The 18,203-nt window shown below is 37.1% G+C and overlaps 1 protein-coding gene across 6 annotated transcripts in view; it reads left to right on the top strand.

Moving 5' to 3' along the window:
- The window catches only part of LRRC7 (leucine rich repeat containing 7), a 933,028-nt gene extending 922,511 nt beyond the window's left edge, over nt 1-10,517 (top strand). For 3 of the 6 annotated variants that reach the window (XM_073896539.1, XM_073896538.1, XM_025871826.2), the window contains 2 exons: nt 7,401-7,491; nt 9,354-10,517. In XM_073896539.1, the coding sequence (XP_073752640.1) occupies nt 7,401-7,491; nt 9,354-9,385 (123 nt within the window). In that variant the 3' untranslated portion in view covers nt 9,386-10,517. Of the gene's footprint in view, nt 1-7,400 lie in introns of all 6 variants that reach the window. The other 3 variants (XM_073896541.1, XM_073896540.1, XM_073896542.1) reach the window with 2 other exon arrangements.
- The last annotated feature ends 7,686 nt before the right edge of the window (nt 10,518-18,203 follow it).

The raw sequence follows: 18,203 nt of genomic DNA, 5'->3' as shown, positions 1-18,203 counted from the left end.
CAGGTAGCCAATGTGAAACATAATTATGATTATTTAAGATTCCCACTGTTCCTCATAATGTCTGACTGTCGGGAATCAAACACCATGAAGGCTTGCCCTTGTAGCTCTAATATGGTTGCTGTATTTTTTAGTTTTCCCTCATTTCAAGAGCTATAGGCTTTCAAAGATGTTAATGTACTAATGTATATCTAATGTACAAAATACATGTGTACTGGCCCTTTAAATGTTTGCCCTTGAGGGTGAGTTTCAATCAACCAAAAATCACACACCTAAGTCCCTAATCCCATTTCTTTTTTGGATTCTAAAAGAGTCATGCTGTCCTTCTTACTGGATAATACCACCAACCTTGTGGCCAAGCCTTCGTAGCAATTCGTTTTTAAATTTAGAACTTTGAATAATAAGGGTACAAGAAAATTCCTGGGAGAATTATAGCATCCTCTGTAGAATTTCTGTAGTATAAACATCCATAATTAACCCATTTAACGAAACATTTACCAGAAGGAAATCAAAGATAAATCTCGGAAGGAACAAGAGGATGAAATCCAGAAATCAAGGAGGCTTTACCGTCAGTTGATGAGCCATAACTGCAAAGCTCTACTTTTTGTTGTAGTTGTAAATACAATTTCATTAGCCCTCCATCTTTCCATGTCTAAATCATGCAAAGGGACAATTAGAAAACATTTTATGGCACCAATGTCAAGTGGAATTTTAAAAAGGCAGGATATCTTCCAGAAACAATATCAAGATTATACAGTAAAATGTTCCTTTATACTTTCAAATCAGCTAAAGCCAGAAACCCATTAATTATATATTCTTGAAGCATAAAATTTTCAGAATGTCTTTTCTTTCCTGAATTTTTTTCTTATTAACTTCATTTTAACTTAAGCCGTTTCATTTATTTCTCATTTTTCATTAAATTGCTATTTCCTCTAAAGTGCACACATTTATTATAATAGACTGTGTTTATTTAAAACATATATGTGACCAACTGTGACAATGTATTTTATGTATTTAAAATTTCATTCTTCAAATCATATTTTGTACTTATAATATGCGTATATTCAAAATATCAAATGCACAAATGTAGATTATATGCATTTACTTTTCTTTTTTTTTTAATTTTTTAAAGATTTTATTTATTGGAGAGAGAAAGTGAGCACACGAGCAGGGGCAAAGGGAGAGGGAGAAGCAGACTCCCCACTTAGCATGGAGTCCGACATGGGGCTGGATCCCAGGACAATGAGATCATGACCTTAGCCAAAGGCAAATGCTTAACCGACGGAGCCACCCAGGCATCCCTGCATTTACTTTTCAAAGCATCATTGGATTTATACCCTGCAATCAATCAGTATTGCCTAGTAGTGGCCTTTACTTGCTCAGCTCTTCTATTCACACACATAAGACAACCACAAAACATTACTAACTGAAATATTACTATTCTCATGTGGATTTTAATTGGAAAAGCCCTACACAAACGTAGTAACATAATTTTCTGATTTCCTGTCTGAAGTGTCCAAGATGTTAGCCAGATAGCCAAATTCATTTTAACAATATAAATTCCCTTTGCTCTTGAGTCCTAACAGTGGAAGGAGAAGGTTCTCTCGACCTGAGATTCTATCTCCTTTCATTCAAACACCTCTCCCAATCCCTCTGTCGTTGTTTCCTCCTGGCATCAGGCCTAAACCAATGTTCCATGTCAAGAAATGGCTCAATTCATATTAAAAATTGAATTCATTTAATGAACCTAAAACGTTCATTAACAGTCTCACAACATCCAATGAAACAAATTGTGCCAAGTTACTGAGTTGACTACTGTAACATAAATTCCCACCTAGTCACTAGCTCTGTGAGCCTGGATATCTCATGTACTGTCTCCAATCCTCACATTTTCATCTTTAAAAAAAAAAAAAAATAGAGTTAACTAAACAAGAAAAAGAAAGTCCCTTCCTCTGACATTTTGTCCTTCTATTCTTGTGACTTAAGGAAAATTCAAGAAAGTAATAGTGAAGTAATATTAATAGTAGGAGGTAACATTTGATTGGTTTATAGTGTGCCAGGCCTAAGCACTTGACATACATGAACCCATTTAATCTTTAATAAACTTTCTAAGATAATGTGCTTTCTGATCTTTCAGAGTTCTCCTGGTATTTTGAAGTCATTACCAGGCAGTCCCTAGTTGTGGCATTTTATTTTATTTTATTTTTTTAAAGATTTTATTTATTTATTTGAGAGAGAGAGAGAATGAGAGAGAGAGAGAGAGAGAGAGCGCCCATGAGATGGGGAGGGTCAGAGGGAGAAGCAGACTCCCCGCCGAGCAGGGAGCCCGATGCGGGACTCGATCCAGGGACTCGTTCCAGGGACTCCAGGATCATGACCTAAGCCGAAGCCTGAGCCACCCAGGCGCCCCAGTTGTGGCATTTTAAATAGGCCTCTTGAGGTTTCCCAAAGCTCTGGTTTTCAGATCCAAAATATTTCTGGGGACTAAAATTACAGGTAGAGTCCTAGTGTTTATGTGACTCAGTGATCTAAGTTATCAACCTGCTTTATTTCCTTCTGGGCTATCAACTATACAGTTTCCAACTGTATAACTCCTCATTTGTCACCTACAAAGCATGAAAACTAAAAGCTGATGGTTTAAAGCGATATTAAAAGCTGATTTATACGAGGGATCTTTCTAGCCTTGAATCAGAGCCCGGATGGTGGTTCGGAACATCTTGAAGCCTGTTATTGGAAACACACCCAGATACAAGGCCAGACTTCAGCTAGCTATGCCTTTTCCCTGCTTTTTTTTTCCTCTCTTGCAGAAAGCTAGGGTTCATTGGGGCCACTGGAAAAGATCTGATTCTCTTGGATTTCCTGCTACTTTTGTGAGCACAGTACCTTGATCCCCTTCCTGACGACTCTTGCCAATTATCCTTCCGCCTGGATCTCCCAGGAGCCCCGCTGCCCTGTTCTCTCCCCTCCGCGCATCGGTCCCATGAGAATCCCTGTTCTTCAGTTCGGGCCCTGAGTGTGAGCCAGCTTTCTGCCATCCTGCTGCAGGAAGGATTAGGCTGTGCTTCACCTTGCCCTCCCTTACTTCAGACAGATTTTCCTCGATGCCCAGGGCAACAGCAAACACTATCTTTCAGCTTTGTTCCACATGTCCCAAGCTGCAACCCCATCCTGCTCCCCTGGTTAGATTTCCCTTCTTTCACAATGCTCCCTTTTAAATTTATTTTCTGATAAATCTCTCAGCATTCCATGTGGTGAATACCAAACAGCAGTAAAACCTGACTGCCGTCGCTAATGCTGCCACCCTGACCTCCTTCCTGAAGTCTCTTGTTTCTCAACATCTCCCTTGCATGCATTGCCGTGGCCTCAAATGCCGTTGTCTTCCCAGCTAAGCCATTCCTTCCTTTCCGTTAGTGGTATCGCAATCTGATTCTTGTCTGTTTCTTCTGCCCTTGTTCAATTAAATGGCAAATTTATAGATTCTACCCTAAAAGTTTTCTCCTTTTTTAATCCATTTCCTCTCAAGTTTCCTGGCACTGTCCTAGCAGATAGCCTGACTTAGTCTTTCCATTTTTGAGAGAGAAAGCTCACATATGCCTACAAGAACCCAATTAAGCCAGAGTTAACACTATAATAAGAATGAGAGGTTCAGCATTTCTGGAGATTCTACTTTAGGACTAAATGTTATTTCTACCAGTATTTTTGGAATGACTTAAGTTAATCCTGACAGGAATCTGAATGAGAATTAAGGTTTTGCAAGCACTGTAAAGAACAAATTATGTCAGGAGGTGATATAGCAATAATTTTAAGGGGAAAATGTTCATTATTTTATCACAACCACTGAAATGTCAGTTCAGATCAACGGAAGCGGTTGGGGTCTTATTATTTTCAGTGAAGTACTGAGGGAAACAATAAGAGTGAATACTATGGTAGGGGTTCCTCAGCCCTGGAGGTGCGGCCTTCACCAGGGCTCTTGTCCTCTCTGAGGTGTATCTCTTTCGCTTACAAAATAACAGGATTAGCCTAGATATGCTTGCTCTCGCTCTCATCCTCTCACTCTCTTACTGCCTCTTTGATCTCCCCAGAAAATTTCTGTTTAAATATTTCACATATTGGGCTATCCCTCTTGGTTTTAGAAAACAAGAATCTATAAACTAACCCCACCTCCTATCAAGGGCCCCCCGCATTAGCATATTTTTATGGTTGTTTCCTATGCTAAAGCCTAGGGTCTAAGTTCACTGTTATTTTTATTTTTAAATTCTCGTAAAAATGATTACATACCTAGATCATCTTAAATCTCTTTTCCCTACATGGATTGTTGAAGAATTTTCTTGAAATAGCCAACTGTTCCCGTGTCTAGGGCTGGAGGAGACTCCAGGCTGGAGCAAGACCAGGATTGTGGCCCTTCTCTAATCATACTCTTTCCAGGTGTGGGTACGGGGGAAATCTCACCAGGTGTGGGTACGGGGGAAACTCTTGTCATTGACCCCGGAGAAAACAGCTTCCCTGAAAACTTTCCCTCTTCCATTTCCCTCCCGCTGAGCTACCCTAGTACTTTATTTATCTCTTCTGATGTTAATTCAATTCAGCAGTTGTTGAGTGCCTACTCCAGGTAAGGCAGTCTCTACATTATTTATAATTATGTCCATAGCTAATTTCCCTTTCTGGATGGTCACCTTTTTGAGGGGAGCCTTCCCTGTCTCATCTCTTTCTTGCTCCTATCCCCAGTGCCAGGCACAATGCCTTGGGCACAGTTAGTACATAACACACATTTTTGATTGAAAAAATGAAAGAAAAAAATGGTGGAAATGAACACCCTTTTTTGAAGACCTCTTGATTAAAGTATCATTCAAAATTAGCAGCTATGATTAATTGGCCATCTGGGTTCTGTGCCACGTATGCTCTTAAAATTGGTATTATTTTGAGACTGGCAGTTCCTAAAACCAGGAATGGTGAGGTCTAATGGTGGACAATACATCATTCATGACCTCCAAATCCTAGAGCATTCCTTTTCCCTGAAACACTAAGATACTGAAATTTCAAACAATTCCCTGAAAAATCTTGGTGGGTTGTGAGTTCATTGCAATTCTAGGTTTCGAGTCTTCTGATAGAGAAATCTGAGCACTCACAAAGTTATTATTAAGGACATTCAAGAACTCCATTATTAAAGTTAAATTTAGGAGCACCTGGTTGGCTCAGTCGGTAGAGCATGCAACTCTTGATCTCAGGGTTGTGAGTTCCAGCCCCATGCGGGCATCAAGCTTACTTAAAGTGAGTAAATAAATAAATACATAAAGTTAAATTTAATTCACAGTTCAGGTATATCTTTTGGTCAAATTGAAGACATTAGGTAGTTAGTATATTCCTCAAAAATACAGTGGAATAAGCATACATTTCACCGAAGTTTGCTATTTTCCTGATGTCAGATACAGATTGAGAATAAAAAGAATGTACCATATGCTGTGTTCTCTATCCCACATCATCATCTGACCAGAAATAACATCACATGGAACCCAATTGTCTGGTTTTAACTACAACTTAAGCAAGAAATTTGGGCTGTGAAACAAACCCAAAGCTCTACCCAACTACTGTTTCCTGCCACTGAAACAGCCAATGCCAACTTTAATAAACAACTCCATTAATTAAGTGTTATTATATATATTAGAGGAGATATGTATATATAGAGAGAGAGAGGAGAGAGGGTGGGAGAGAGAAGGAGATTCTTCAATTCAAAACAAACTTATACTTCTAGTTATATGGGTTTTCATGGATTCACATTTCTGTGTCCTAGTATTTTCCTCGTTAGATGTACTGTGGTTTAGGAAATGCGATATTTTAGGACCTTCTTTTGTTATCATATCATTAGCCAACCAATTAATGATAAAGTAAAGTGATAAAATATGTGTCAGATGACTTTCACCTAAGTTATAAAGAATATACAGTACTTCAATCTGCTGTTTTAAATTTTAAAAAGCCAAAGGCAGTAAAATATTGAGTGGTTAGTTGAAATATTAATCATATTTTAAGAAAGCATTAGAAAAGTAAAACAACAAAGGCAATGGGTTCCCAAAATTAGTATCAGTCAATTGAAAACTGAAAACGTCAACCAATTAACTGGCTCTATTACCTGTACTTTGCCAAGTAGTCAATTTGACTGACTCTTCCAAATCAACTGAGTCCCAGATGTGAGGAAAATAGTTACATAATTGTTGGTCATTAAGTTTCCAAGAATTATTCCTACCAAGTCTCAGGAAGGTTGCATTTTATTTAGGCCTTAATGACAGTGAAGTTTTATGGGATCCACTTCTTTATATATTAATAGTAAAAGTCATTCCAATCAAGAGAATCTGTAATTTAATGTACAAAAAAAGAGCACTCACAACAGAGAAGCGTGTGAAATGTCAAACAATAACCAGTTGAATCCCAAAATTGTAACCTTAGGCTAATTATGTTTAAAATGGATTTTGAATGCATAGACTGATGATTCTTAACTAGAAGATGGCAGACATTTTCACTAATGTCAGTGTGCTTTACCTCTGAGGGGTGGATCTCTTAGGTATATTGGATGCCATTGAGAACCACTGGTATAAATAATGAATATACTTGCATTTAGCAATGGGGGAAGTAAAAATGATCTCTTTAATATAAAAATGTAGGGGCGCCTGGGTGGCTCAGTCGGTTAAGCATCTGCCTTTGGCTCAGGTCATGATGCCAGGGTCCTGGGATCAAGTCCTGCATCAGGCTCCCTGCTCAGCAGGGAGCTTGCTTCTCCCTCTGCTCCTGCCCTTGCTCATGCTTTTTCTCTCTCCCTCTCTCTCTCTCTCTGTCTCCCAAATAAATAAATAAAATCTTCTTTTAAAAAAAAGGATGTAAAAAAATAAAAAAATATATAAACTAAGAACTTTTCAGTGAGTCAAAATAAGATCTAATAAGACTATAAGTGTGCAATCATGTGTGTCATGAGTGAAATATTTGACCTTGATGATGGGATTATGCTATCAGTAATTATATAGCAAGAAGGTAATGGTCCTGTGGACACTTCCAAAACATCTCAACTAAGTACCTGCAAAAACAAAACAAATCAAAAGAACAACCACAGAACAACTACCATATTTCAAATGTATCTATCTGTTATTCACCAGGTTATCTCTATGATCAGCACAGTGGCTAGGACAGTCTTAGATAGGAAATACTAGATGCTTGTTAAATATTTGTTGAATTAATAAATTGAATCAAAGCTGGGTGAAATTAATCAGTTGTTTCCATAGTTAGAATTCTATTGTGAATTTTAAAAACTGATAGCTTTTGGTTGCTCAATATTCCCTTGAATCTTACAATTAGAAACAATGGTGAGGTGACAAACAATATCTTGCATTGATTGCCCTGTTTTATTTGTGTGTTTACAGGCAAATGGACATAGTTTTGTACATATGGAACATGAAAAAGCTGTATTACTACTGAAGAGTTTCCAGAACACAGTAGACCTAGTTATTCAACGTGAGCTTACTGTCTAAATATTTTTTATAAATAGTGAAGATACGTCTAGCCAGACCTAATGTTCAAAAATAAATTTATACATAGAAACAAATTTTGCCAATTGCTGGACCAATGGCAAACATTAGTGCCAAATGTATAATACGATGTGTTAGCACTGATCATCCTTAAAAATGTTAACTATATAAATATGATGTTCATGTGGTTATGTATTAGTTTTAATTGTCAGCCTCTGGCTGTGCATTGGTGCAGTTTTGTTTTTGTTTTTGTTTTGTTTTTTTTAATCAAATAAGTTTCTTCTCGAAGTGGATTTCATATAATTTCGGAGCACGGAAGCACATACAAGCTCTTTACAAATTCTGCTCTCCATCAAAAACACTGCCTCAAAGTTGTATATGCCTTTATATAGAAAATACAAATATAAAGAATTGTAATTCCCATAAAATATTTCTAGCACAGGTATATGTTGGCATATATACAAAAAGAATATAGAGAAAAACAATATTTTCATAAACTAAACATCTCGGATTGAGAAAGAAACTATATCTTAAAATAAGACTTTACTATATTGAATCTTTTTCAATAAAAAATTACATGATAATGCCTTATGAAAGTAACTGTACATATGGTATAAAGTGTTTATATTTGGTTCCATATTCATTTGCTAAATTCTCATAACACAGAGTGAAATATTTCATAAATTAGCCATTTATCTCTGGGACCGGAATAAAAATAGGACAAACTAATTTGTTCAATGCCTTTAGCTAATTACAATACACACAGAGTTAAGAAACAGACAAAAGGTCATTATAGATAAATCTTTTTCACCACAAATTTAAGCAGTGAATGATGGGTGGCAGGAAAGATATTGCTTCATTTCTTTCAAGTTTATGTTGATTATAAACTGTAGCCCCTGTGATTTCTTTACTTGTAAATGTGGAATTTATTTGTGTGTTGCTTTATCTAATTTGCTACTTTTAAATAATTTAAAATGAGTTTTGGAGATTGATAAAATTTATCATTAAGAAAGACCGTTGTTAGAAAGCTATGGTGGATGATTAAAAAACTTTAGTATTCAAATATGAAACTTCAAATATAATTTCTCAGAGCTGTGGTCTACCTGTATTATTAATTTCAGTGCCTGTTTTGGGGGGCAAAAATAGAGAAAATACTTTTTTTCCAAAAATGTTTCAAAGTATAAAATTCTGGGTTCTGTCTTACTGAGAGAAAGACAAGCATAGTTAATAGAGAATTTGTTATTTTTACATTAGAATTGTTTTCCTCTATAAATGATCAAAATTCATTTTATAATCCTTTAAAAATACTTCTTTTATATATTAGTCATTAATTTGATTAGAATATTAATTTGAAATTCCAGAATAATTTCCCAGAGTTGGTTGTATGCATGCTGTCTCATATTTCCACATAGCTCTTTAAATATATATATATATATATATATATATATATATATATATAATGGATTTAGTTTACATGCTAGTGTTTCAAGTATTCTATTAGGATTTTCACAATAGTATCATATATGGATGTCACCAAAGCTCTGAGGGTAATATTTGTAAGTTAACTGTTTTATGGGGACATTGAAAATACTGTATTTTTGTAGGATCTATTAAAATGAGTGTCACTTATTAGAAGTACAGTGGTATTTTTTGGCGATAGAATTTGTCACTTGAAGGCAAATGATACTTCACTTTATAGATGATGCACTAATTTTGATGTTGCTTTATGTCAGGGTGACATTATACCATGCTTTTATAGGGTTTGACATTTAGCAAATGATTAAATGATTGGCCTATTTAATATGTTTCCAAGAAGTAACTTTTAAATGCATTTTAATATATCGACAGTTTCTGATGAGAAATGTCTTTCAAGAGCCTAATTTTCTTTGTCAAAAACTCACACCAAACCATGGTACCACCATTTCCGGCTGCTATTATAGGATGATCATCATTAATCAAGATGGAGGCCCCCACCAGCCTCACAAGATCACTTAAAGGAAAAATAAACTCCCGGGTGTAGTTTGGTTGGCAGTGAAACATCTCAACTCATCCCATCAGTTTTGTTTAATCTTTTATGGAAGAGGTGGAAGAAGAGCCAGATAGAGGACCGCCCAAGTCTCTTTTCTTATGTCAGGTTTCCACATCAGACCCAGGGCTTCGGGAGATGCTTCTGGGGCACAAAGCTAAAAGGATCATAGTAAACACCTCTTCCACTCCTGATGTGAACAGTGTCCTGGCCCCGGGCTCTCATCCTTCCTGTACTACAGGAAATGAGAAAAGAAAAAGCGTTCCTGACCCACTGGAAAGAAATCGGATGTTTCAAAGCACCTCATTGTCAATTGTACTGCCGTGTTGCCTACTGAGAAAAGGCAGGTAATAATGAAAAGAGGCATTTTTTTTAGACTGATTGAAAAAAATCATTAATTACTTGAGAGGTTAAAAAAAATCTAGTTTATTCCATAGGTGATCCAAATGAAAAATACATTAATTTCTGAGTATTGACTTTTGGAGTAACTGGTTTTGCTCCCTGAAATTAGAATCTGGTTTATGTTAACCACCCCTCCCCACAAAAAAAAAAAAAAGTTAAAAGTGTGCCTTTTTAAAAAAGAAAATCAACGACAACAAAGGAGTGGAATTCGTGATTCCAATAGACTCGCCTCTTGGTCTTTGATTTTTATTGAGCTCCTCCTACTGAGGAAGTTGCCTCAATCTGGTGGATTAGTAAGACACAATGAAGGGGAATGGGAAAGATCAGGGTGGAAAGAACAAGCACTGAAAAGTATTGGTAGAATTCCTGCAGATTTTGCAAAGCCAAATAGATGTTAATGGACAATTTCAAAACTATTGACATGGCTTAAAATACATTGTCCACAGAAGTTCTCTTATGATAATTCCCGGTTTCCAGACAATAGAAGTCACCTTAACAAACATAGTAATTTCAAAATATAGGTGTACTTTTGACAAGGAATATTCAAAGTCAGTGTAACATACTTATATTTACATCATGCTAATTTATTGCTCATTGAAACCTATAAAATACATGTGTCCCAGTTAATTAAAACTGTTAGTTGCATAAACATCAAACAATCTGAATTGTTTCTGGGTCTTACATTGGATTATCACTTTCAAGATGAAAAGCAGTTTTAAAGAGAGGATGACAAATTAGCATTAATTTGTTTTTAATTTGAAGATGACGGCACACATATTACTAATGTAATTGCTTATTTAAAAAGTAGGACTGAGATATCTTTCAGCGGGCGAACTAAAGAGATAGTACACCCAGACAGAGGAAAATGAAGAAATTAGATTTACACATTCAAATATAAAGTGAAAAGTATTTGAATTTGCCAGAATGATTAGATGAAGGGAGCAGGAAAACATTTTATTGTAAATCATCAAATCAAATATCTCCACAAAAATTTAAATATTTAGAAAACATAGTGTGTTTGTCAACTTGTCTTTTCATTGGCTTGTACTACTGTCCTCAGTCATTCTCTGCCCCCTCATTGGCACCCAGGTCAAGAATGTCTATTCTGATGAATCTGCTGTTATCAAGAGGCAACAATACAGTATACCCAGATAAATAGACATGCTGGTACAGGACTACCGCTCTAAGCCTTGGGTAAATTCAATCAGACAATATGTTTGACTGATTCTTGATATACTGACCAAACAGTGGGTTTATTAAAACACTGGGTCAGTAAAAAGTTATGCAAATAATGAACTCCAGTAAGTTAAGAAGATGGGTCCTTTATCTCGTATCAAGAAAAGCAGGGTCGAGTTCCCAGGAAAGTTCCTCTCACAGAAATACTAAATCTTTCTGAGGCTCAATAAAGTGTTCAAACACTGGGTTGGTGATGTGCCCTGTCTTATGGTTGTAGTGACCTGATCATCTGGGAATAGGGGTTGGGGGGAAATCTCCAGATTTGATATCACCTGCAAGAACTTTTTTCCTTAGCAATACAACTACTTTCCATTAAGAAAAGCATCTTGCCTTGGCCCAGAATATTGCCCCATTGCTCAGTAAGACTGTTGCCCAGGTATACATGATAGCAAGAAAATAGTATGTGGGCTGGGGAAAAACAGACGTGCACTCTAGAAAGCACGTGGGTTACTATTCTAGGAGATCCTGGGTGTCAGTTCTCCTGTGCATCCCTTCAGCTTCATTTGATCTATTCAGAGAATGTCTTTTCTGAACACCCCACTGTACAAAACTCAAAGCAGTTGAAGTCAAGTTGTGTAGCTATATTCTGAACTTTTGGGAGCGCCCCTTAGAGTTCTAATTGTTTGGAGGCCCTTGAATATCTACTGATGGTTCCAACTTCCGGTTTGGGAAGAACTTCCTTAGGTTACCAAGGAACTTGGAGTAGTAGCATTAACCCAGGTGCAAAAGTGGGGCACTTATGTCTCTGACAACAACAAACCAACCTTGTGTGCAAGGGTGAGGGTGGCAATGCCTTAATAGAACCATGGTTCCACTTCTGTTTTTAAAATGTTGAATTTAGCCATATTGACGACTCTCTCTAAGCCTGTTAGCTGACTGTTACCGGGACAGTTTCCAATCTTCCTCACCTTTGACACTAACTACAAGAAAATGGTTTGGAAACACTCTCCAGTGAGGATATAAACTGCACGACTTCTACTTTGGAGAATTCAGAGATTTCTGATGAAAAGTACACTCAACTTTTGATTAAAAAGAACAGATGAAAATCTAGGAATATTGAATTCCCCTGGACTCTTAACTATGTGATTATCATAATCTTCCCTGAGAGCAGTTCTGGGGGAAGTAAAGAGAGGAAAACTGAGGGGAGGGAAATAATTCACTGGTTGCAGCCTTAGAAGGTTTAGAAGCATTACTCCGTCTGCTAGCGTTTCCCTAGGTGGATTTTGCTGTAGGGCAGTCAGCTCATACTTTGTAACATCCCACTGAGCATGAAGCAACATAAGAAATGGGTCTGGATGTAAGACAGGCACCAAAGAGAAGGCTATCTCTGCAGCCGTCCTGATTATCTCCCCAGATTATGCTCCAAAACACCTTTTTTTGGCCTAATTTTGTTAATAGCAGCACCTCAAAGAGCAGAAGATTAAGAAATCCAGGCAGTGTTTATGTAGAAAGCACTGAAATCCTGTGACTCTTCTTAGTCTGGTGTTGGAACCAGTGTAGGACTGACCCAAAGAAAAAGCCATGAGTCAAACTTTCACAAATATTATTTTCAAACCTAGCATAATTTTCAATGTGTGTGGGAATGAGTGTTGAGAAAAAGTTAAATCATCCCATCTTTCTCTAGTTTGAAAAGTATATATATTTTTTTCTTAAAACGTTCACTGTTACACAATTGTATTATTTGTGCCAGGTGTTTCTTTGTTTCTTTGCTTTTCCATCTTTAAAATAACATGAGTAAGCAGCCTACAGTCAGGTCTCTCTGTACCTGGAGTAAAATATCCTACCACAGAGACTTTTATTTTCATCAGAAAACTCCGTATTTCCTCCACAGGAAAATAATTACTATAGCTGAATCTCAGATGATTAAGGTACGTCGTTCAAAATTCAAAACATTTGGGGGCATTTTATTGAAGAATATAATGAAAACAGTAAGTGCAATGTTTATAAATATAAATATTTGTTGAGCATCAACTATATACCAGGCTCTGCAAGGGATATAACATGGTCTCCTCCGTACAGAGTCTCACAAGCAAGTGGGAAGATGAGAGAGCTTCCAGAGAAAAAGACAGTACAAGGCAATGTGGTGAGTCCCTTTGTCCCTGCCCTCAGCCCACGTATTGCAAAAGGAAGTAGCATCTTTATCTAGACAAATCTCTTCTGGGTCTGAGCGTGGCTTTCCATTGCGAGCTATAGAAGTTCTTCCTACTGGGTCTTACGGCCTTTGGGAAGTCATTATCGATGTTTACCAAGATGTAGGGCAATATTTGATAGGATAGAAGTGGCAAGAGTAGAGACTTCCTGGATAAGATAAGTAGCAACCACAGTCCCTTGAATCTGTGGAAGAGATTTTTGCCAGTTGGTTTGTTTCAAAGAAGAGAGAGAATATAATGAAAAATGGTGCTTCCACCTGGCCTGGCACTGTGTCTATATGCCCCTGACATGTTGGGGGATAGAGATGGAAGGCAGTACTTTAAAAGGCATGGGCTGTTGAACTGAAGAGGTTCTTCTGTGTTGCATCCCCAAAGGGTTGCTCCTATGACCACTACGGTCTCTTATAAGACTATCGGTCTCTATAGACTATACAGTCTCTTATAGACTATCAGGGAGCATGGGAGTCCTCAAGATCCAGTATTAGAATGAGGCACTCAGAAATGCAATGAGCTGAATATTCATTCAGCCTGCTCCATTTCCTGTTTATTTACTTCACTTCCTTCAGTGAGGTGAAGGACATTTTCACTGCATGCTGTTCATCCCATCCCATGTATATACTGTTTGCATGAGGTTGGATCATACATATTTACATATCATAGATACCCCTTTATTCTTCCAAGGAAAGCTTGATTCCTCTGAATCTGGGAATTGCTTATTTTTTCTTCATCCTATTTGTACATAATCGGTGCTTTCGACACCTAGAAATCCTTAACTTTCCCTGAGTTTTTCAACCTCAGCTTTTACCCACACTAGTCCCTCCACTGTAATGTCTTCCTCTCCCCATTCCCTTTCTAAATTATCAAAATTAGATGCAGCCTTCAGAGTCCAGCTCAAGCATCACCACCACCATAAAAGTTTTCCTAATCTTAACTGGAAGAAATTTCTCTTATGATAATACAGTCATATTAATGTTTGGTATTTTTTATAGTACTTATCACATTCCACCTAAGGTCATAGCTATTTGGTAATCTGTGCTTTCTCTCCTCTAAACTGTACACTCCTTGACAGGGTCAGACAATACCTCAAAGAGGCATTCTAGACAGAAGAGCTTCCAGAGGGCACATCTGGTTTTGCTCACCATGTATCATTAGTTCCTGTCGTAGTAGGTGCTCAATAAATGTTTATACAATGATTTAATGGATGACGGGCCTGGCACATAAACACAATAAATATTGACTCAAATGGGAAGTTGGTGTCCAGTTTGCACAATCTTAAACCATAGACTTCTCACTTTCTTGGTTCATTCACCATGCCTGTTTTTTCTTTTCTTTTCTTTTCTTTTTTTTAATTCTCCCTTTTAATCTAATTCTCCTTCCCTCCTCAGTATTTCTTCTAAGACCTTTGAGGTTCCTCTGCTGTGCGTCAGCAGTTGTTTAATTTCTCTTTTATGTTCTAAGGACCTTAACACTATCCAAAAAGTTTAAGAAGTGGCTTTTGTTCATTGAATTGGAATACGTAACATCTATCCTTTTGATTTGTTTGGGTTTTATTTCTCATCTTGGAAGAAGTCATGCATATAGATTTCAGAAATATTTCAGAGAAATGAATGCATGAGTTTGAACATACAGAGCCATGGTTTTGGCCTTAAAGGCATCATAGAGATAATCAAACCCAGTTCCCTCATTTTATCGGAGGCCCAAGGCCTAGAGAGGCGATATGACTCTGTGAATTGAGAAGACAAAAGTGCATAGTTGGATCTAGTTTTAGACCCCTTTTAGGGCTCTTCTACGTGTATATATTGTGACTTGGTAGATTACTTTGCGCAAGCTATTTTTAAAATTTGGAGGCATGAGGAATGGTTAAGAGAGTTGGGTTGGGAATGGGGTTAGGGAAAGGTAGCTGGGAAGAGGGAGTCCCCACCCTATTTTAGCTCTAAAATTTAATGAAACTTCTGCTTCATGCTGCCTGTTCTAGAATAAAAAAGAGTCTGTCCACAGGCCTTTAGCCATAGCTCAGTTTGACAAGGTTTACACATTGCATTTTGGCATCTTTTCATGGACAGATTCTACCACCTGTATCCCTAAAGTGAACATGTCATATACTCCAGCCAAATTTATCAAGAAAAGCTGCAGAAGCTATAGTATTAACATGATAACTAGACAGGTCACAGAAAGTCTGGGTTACTTGATAAAACCACATGCCCCCTGCCAAATTTTTATAGAGGTCAGAATCTGGTCTGTTGATATCAAAGTAGAGAGAAAGCTATTTATACTGCCATTAGCAATAACTTCATTAGATACTTCCATTATAGGGGCGAAAAGAGTGGAATCTAGGCCCTGAAAAGAAAAACAGTGTCTAAGAGGGGAAAGCCCTGGGTTGGTACGCTCCTAACCACAGTTCCTTTATCACCTCATAGGATCTTGATTTCCTTGCAAGTGAAGCATTTCTTTCTTAGCTTTCTCTCAGAAATATTTCCCATATTTTTCTATTTGAGTTGCAAAGCACATTGACTACAGAATTTAGTGAAATATTGCCAAAGTTAAATCCATTTCTCATCTACTATTTTGCTTATACAAACAATATTAATTACTCCATCTGCCTCTGTCTTTTCATTTCTTTGTATGAGGGGAACTTGCTGTCTCCTTACATGAAGAGAACTTGCCAGAAAATCTTTTCAGGATTTTTTAAATTCTAGGAGCCAAAAGTATACATTGAAGGAAACTTTTATCATCATTTTTTTTAAGAGTATGGTCCCTCAACTCTCCAGAGGTCTACACTTTGGTCTTATAGCCCAGTGTTTATATATTTACAGAGGAAGAGAACACCAATGTCTGCTTGAACCAATTGAAGTGAAAAATGAAAAGTAAATTATTAGTTGAAAGAGTAACATTTTAGAGTAGTAAGACTATTTCAGAATAGTAAGAGTACTTTAAGTAAGAGTGTTTTAGAATAATAAGAGTGAGAGCAGACTTGAGGGCTGGATGAAGGAGAGAAATCTGTAAGTTATTAGAGAAGAACGAAAAAGGGAAAAGAAGGGAGATAAAAGACTGACAGAGAAGAACAGAGAGTAATTGGATGACAGAAATCAGGCTCCGATTCAGACACACCCTCCAATCTGTTGGTGACCACACTCCTCCTTCGGACAGCCCCAGAACTCCCTTCCTCTCTCCTGGCTGAAAGAGTGATCTTTCAGCTCTCCTTGGCTACTGGCCTCACTCCCACTCTTCTAGAAGTAGGAAGAATTCAGAATGAAAAATAAGACATATAGTAGCATTATATTTCATTTCATTGCTATTTATTTCCAGAAACTACTTTCATAATGAGGTGGATAATTTTTTAGACACGCAACTTCACAGTATAAGGAAAATCACCAAAAGTTATCTCACTAAAAAAAAATAATAATAATAACAGGGCAGTTTTCTGAAACAAAGGCTAATATCAAACAAGATAGCCATAGGTAAATTCTGGGGGGAAATGAGGAAAGTTATTGCTCTATCATAAGATAGAAAAGGACCTTGAGAGGATCTGGTTCATCTGTCTACCTCCCGGAAAGAATTAATGCTATTTTTAATTTCCTTCAGAGAAGAGGCTGCCACTTAACTCAGTAACCCACCCTGATAAAGCAACAAAACATGTGTTTCATCCCAATAAGATCCTCCATTTAAATTGCTGGGCTTAAATCAGATACATGCTATCCTCATCTATAGTTGGAGCCACGTACTTTTTAGGAGCATATCTGCAGTTAGGAAGAGCTGCCACTAGATGGAGCCCTTATATCTATATTTTATATCCCTGTCTTGGCAATTCTCTAGCTTGGATGACCACACACGCTGGACAGTCCATTCTCATACCCGTTGTGCTGATGTAACTGTGAATAAGTAACTGTTAATAAACTGTTGATAAAACTGTTAACACCCATTTCTATACTCTTTTGAGATAATTAATTTGAAATGCTTTAAACAATATAAGAAAACAAATTAAGAGCTTTGAGCTTATTTTAAGTAGTTTCTATAATTTTGGACTAAACCTCTCTGGTTGAATCCCAATCATAGGGGGAGAGAAAGAGAGAGAGACTGCTCTCTCTCTAAGCCTTGGTGAATGTGTGATTTAGTTTTGATATTCCCACCTGTTCAGGCTAATTATTATATCTGCCATTTTAATAGTTCTCTAGTTTGCTTGTGATTTCCAAATATTTTGTGCCTATCTGCCATTATTTTAACTAAGCTTCCTTCAGGTATGCTAATTCCAAATATGTAGAAAGATATTTGCTACACATTATTTACAATACATATTTTTATGTATGACCTCTCTAAAATTTAAACATTGGGATTTAAATGTGCCTAGCACAGGCTTCCTTACATAATTCTACTAGTCCAGTCTGAATATGTGTGTATGTGTGTGTGGCTTTATTTCCAGCTGACATCTGACAATGATAGGCATCTAATATCGACTCCTAATTTTTCATTTTAACTATGTAATTAGCACAATATATTTTACCTAATTATAAACTACATAAGGAATGTATTTCAAAAGATACCTCATAAAGTGATAATCAGATTCAAAGGGTAGTATAAAACCTTCCCCTCTCCCCTTCTTCCAGGCAGAATGTCTGGGTACTGAAGGTAGAGAGCCTCTGGCAGTTTGGGTGACATGTGTCCTCAAGCTATTTTGGTTCTTAGGTATTTGGGACTGCATGGCCTCTGATGGTTGGATCATTGTTTTAAAAGCCGAATGTTACTATTTACCTCTTCTAAGCTAATTATACCCTCACCCTCACAGCTTAGCCAGCACCCTTGTTTGGGACTCTCCTTTGTTAATTCCATCAAAGCCCTACTTATTTGTGGGTTCATGGTGTTTCTCTTCCAACCATTTAATCTTTCCTT

This window comes from Callorhinus ursinus, unplaced genomic scaffold, assembly GCF_003265705.2.
Source record: "Callorhinus ursinus isolate GAN/ISIS: 27379988/994484 unplaced genomic scaffold, GSC_fseal_2.0 scaffold9, whole genome shotgun sequence".
Lineage (NCBI taxonomy): Eukaryota > Metazoa > Chordata > Mammalia > Carnivora > Otariidae > Callorhinus > Callorhinus ursinus.
This window is presented reverse-complemented; position numbering and strand designations above follow the sequence as displayed.